Raw genomic sequence first — 2148 nt, forward strand, 5'->3', positions numbered from 1 at the left:
AATTTCTTTCTGACTTGAACAGCATTTTTACCCTTTCTGTAGTAAAACAGTAAGATATGTCGAAAATGCTGCTTATCGCTCTCCATATTTAAAAGGGCACCAACCAAAAACTACCGCGTAGAATTAATTGGAATTTTTCACACACAAGCCTTGCTATATGAGCTCTCAAAGCATATAAAAATTATACGGCTTAAATGTGAAGTTGGGTGCAAAAGAATACAATTAAATCCTCTGTCGGGAAAAAACGAAATGACTTTCCGAACAACCCTATAGTTTACGTTTGTGAGGTATCAGTGGTGAAAATTTCAGATATCCTGTATCGATTCTTCCAAAAACCGAACCAGAACTTCGCAACTTTTTAGAAAAACGCTGGTCAGAGAAAGAAACGACGCTTCGTGAATTTCACAAAACGGGACATTTTTTGCGTGGCCATCGGCTGAAAAAGTCCAACGTTTTCGAAATGTATATAGCTTTAGTGTTCTGGACACTGTTGCCTTATGTCACCCTATATTTATTTTATGTCAACTTTATGTTTCGAACTTGCGTTCTCACACACACTTTTTTCCTTCTTTTCGTCAATTACTTTTACGGCGGTTTTCAAGAATTTGAAGTGAACGTTTACAAATTCAAAAAGAAAATATTCGGAGTAGGTTTCTAAGGAAGTACTATCGATGTATCTGCGTGAAATATAACACCAGCTAACCACCCTTTACCAGTCCTGATACAGAATAATTTAGGGAAACTCGAAAAAATAATGAGTAAGCGTTAAAATTACGAAAGAATTTATTGGCCGAAAGGAAAAATTAATTGCAAATAAATTGAGGAAATAAAAACACCATAAAAATTTTCTGTAAAACTTCACAACTCAAAAAATTGAAATTAGTAAAATACAAAATTAGACAACGAACAACACTTACACAGACCAAACGTGTAAATGCATAATAATAATATTGAGAAGAATGTAGTAAGTAATTTTTAAATAATATTGCTCAAAAATTGACAGACAAAAAGGCAATTGGAAATTGCCATAAGAAATTGATATCGCTGGTAAAGGGTTCAGCAGCCTATTATACGAGCAGTCCATTCCTGGTAAAATTTTTTGTGTATTCGGAAAAGCTACCTGTACCCTCTGCATATGTACCAAAAAAAAAACAGGTGCTACCATTTTTGTGTGTGTGCTGTTTAAAAATAATGATGGCCTACAGCAACAGCACCTTTTCGAAAAAAATAATGGAGACTCTATATCTCAAGCTCAAAAATAAATAAATTGCCCAAACAAAAAAGCAAAATTTTGTTTGAACAGTGAAACACCTTGTGAGGCGCATATCGGGAACATTAAAAAGAAATATTATAAACAAAGGAAAATCGAACAAAAATGGCAAAAATAAAGGTACATATTCGGAAATGATAAATTAATTTTAGTTGCTTTTATAATATTTCATCTCACAGATTTTATTTCCTTTTATTAAAGAGCTAACGACTTCAAATTGAAAACCGANAATAATATAAAGTTTAAAAAAATGTTTAAAATTAAATTTTGTGCTTCTTAGTCCATGTTTTTCATACTCTTGACGTTTTGAACTATAAATGTTGATAATAAAAAAGAAGGTATTTCACTTCTAGATGCTCGAATTTTAAAAAAAAAAAGTTGTAGTGCTCAGGATAGTGTATTTTATGATAGCTATTAAACAATATGTAATTCGTATCAGTGTTTTCCACAATAATAATTAATAGAATTAATTGTCGCTATCAATGTTTTTAGCCATTTCTCAAATACATATTGCATAGAATAGTACGTAAATGAATGTTTTCGATGTTATTATTCAAACCATAATATCAGTGTGTTGTTAGTATTTATTACGTGAACACATATACCATCTGAAAATTGGATTATAAAGTTATCCTTGTCGAACTAATTAATTAATATTCCACTAAACCAAAACAAGAGTGCGCCTAAATCACCTAAGCAAATTGTATTTTATTCACCTAAAATATACTCATGTACTAATGTATTGTAGAGAAACGCCTATATTTTTCGTCACTTAATATATCTTTTGACAAATTCGTCGATTAAAATTTGTTTCAATAATTTAAAAAAAATAAAAATGAAGCAAAAAGTTGTCAAATGTGATGCCGTCATTTTCATCA

General features: G+C 30.8%; 1 protein-coding gene across 1 annotated transcript in view; it reads left to right on the forward strand.

Annotated features, from left to right (window-relative positions):
* LOC108743189 (lysocardiolipin acyltransferase 1-like) overlaps positions 1-1342 on the forward strand; it is a 6089-nt gene extending 4747 nt beyond the window's left edge. Inside the window, exon 5 of the mRNA XM_018478702.1 lies at positions 310-1342. Coding sequence (XP_018334204.1) covers positions 310-658 — 349 coding nt within the window. The 3' untranslated portion in view covers positions 659-1342. The remainder of the gene's footprint in view (positions 1-309) is intronic.
* The last annotated feature ends 806 nt before the right edge of the window (positions 1343-2148 follow it).

This window comes from Agrilus planipennis, unplaced genomic scaffold (genome assembly GCF_000699045.2).
Source record: "Agrilus planipennis isolate EAB-ADULT unplaced genomic scaffold, Apla_2.0 scaffold6, whole genome shotgun sequence".
Taxonomy (NCBI): Eukaryota; Metazoa; Arthropoda; class Insecta; order Coleoptera; family Buprestidae; genus Agrilus; species Agrilus planipennis.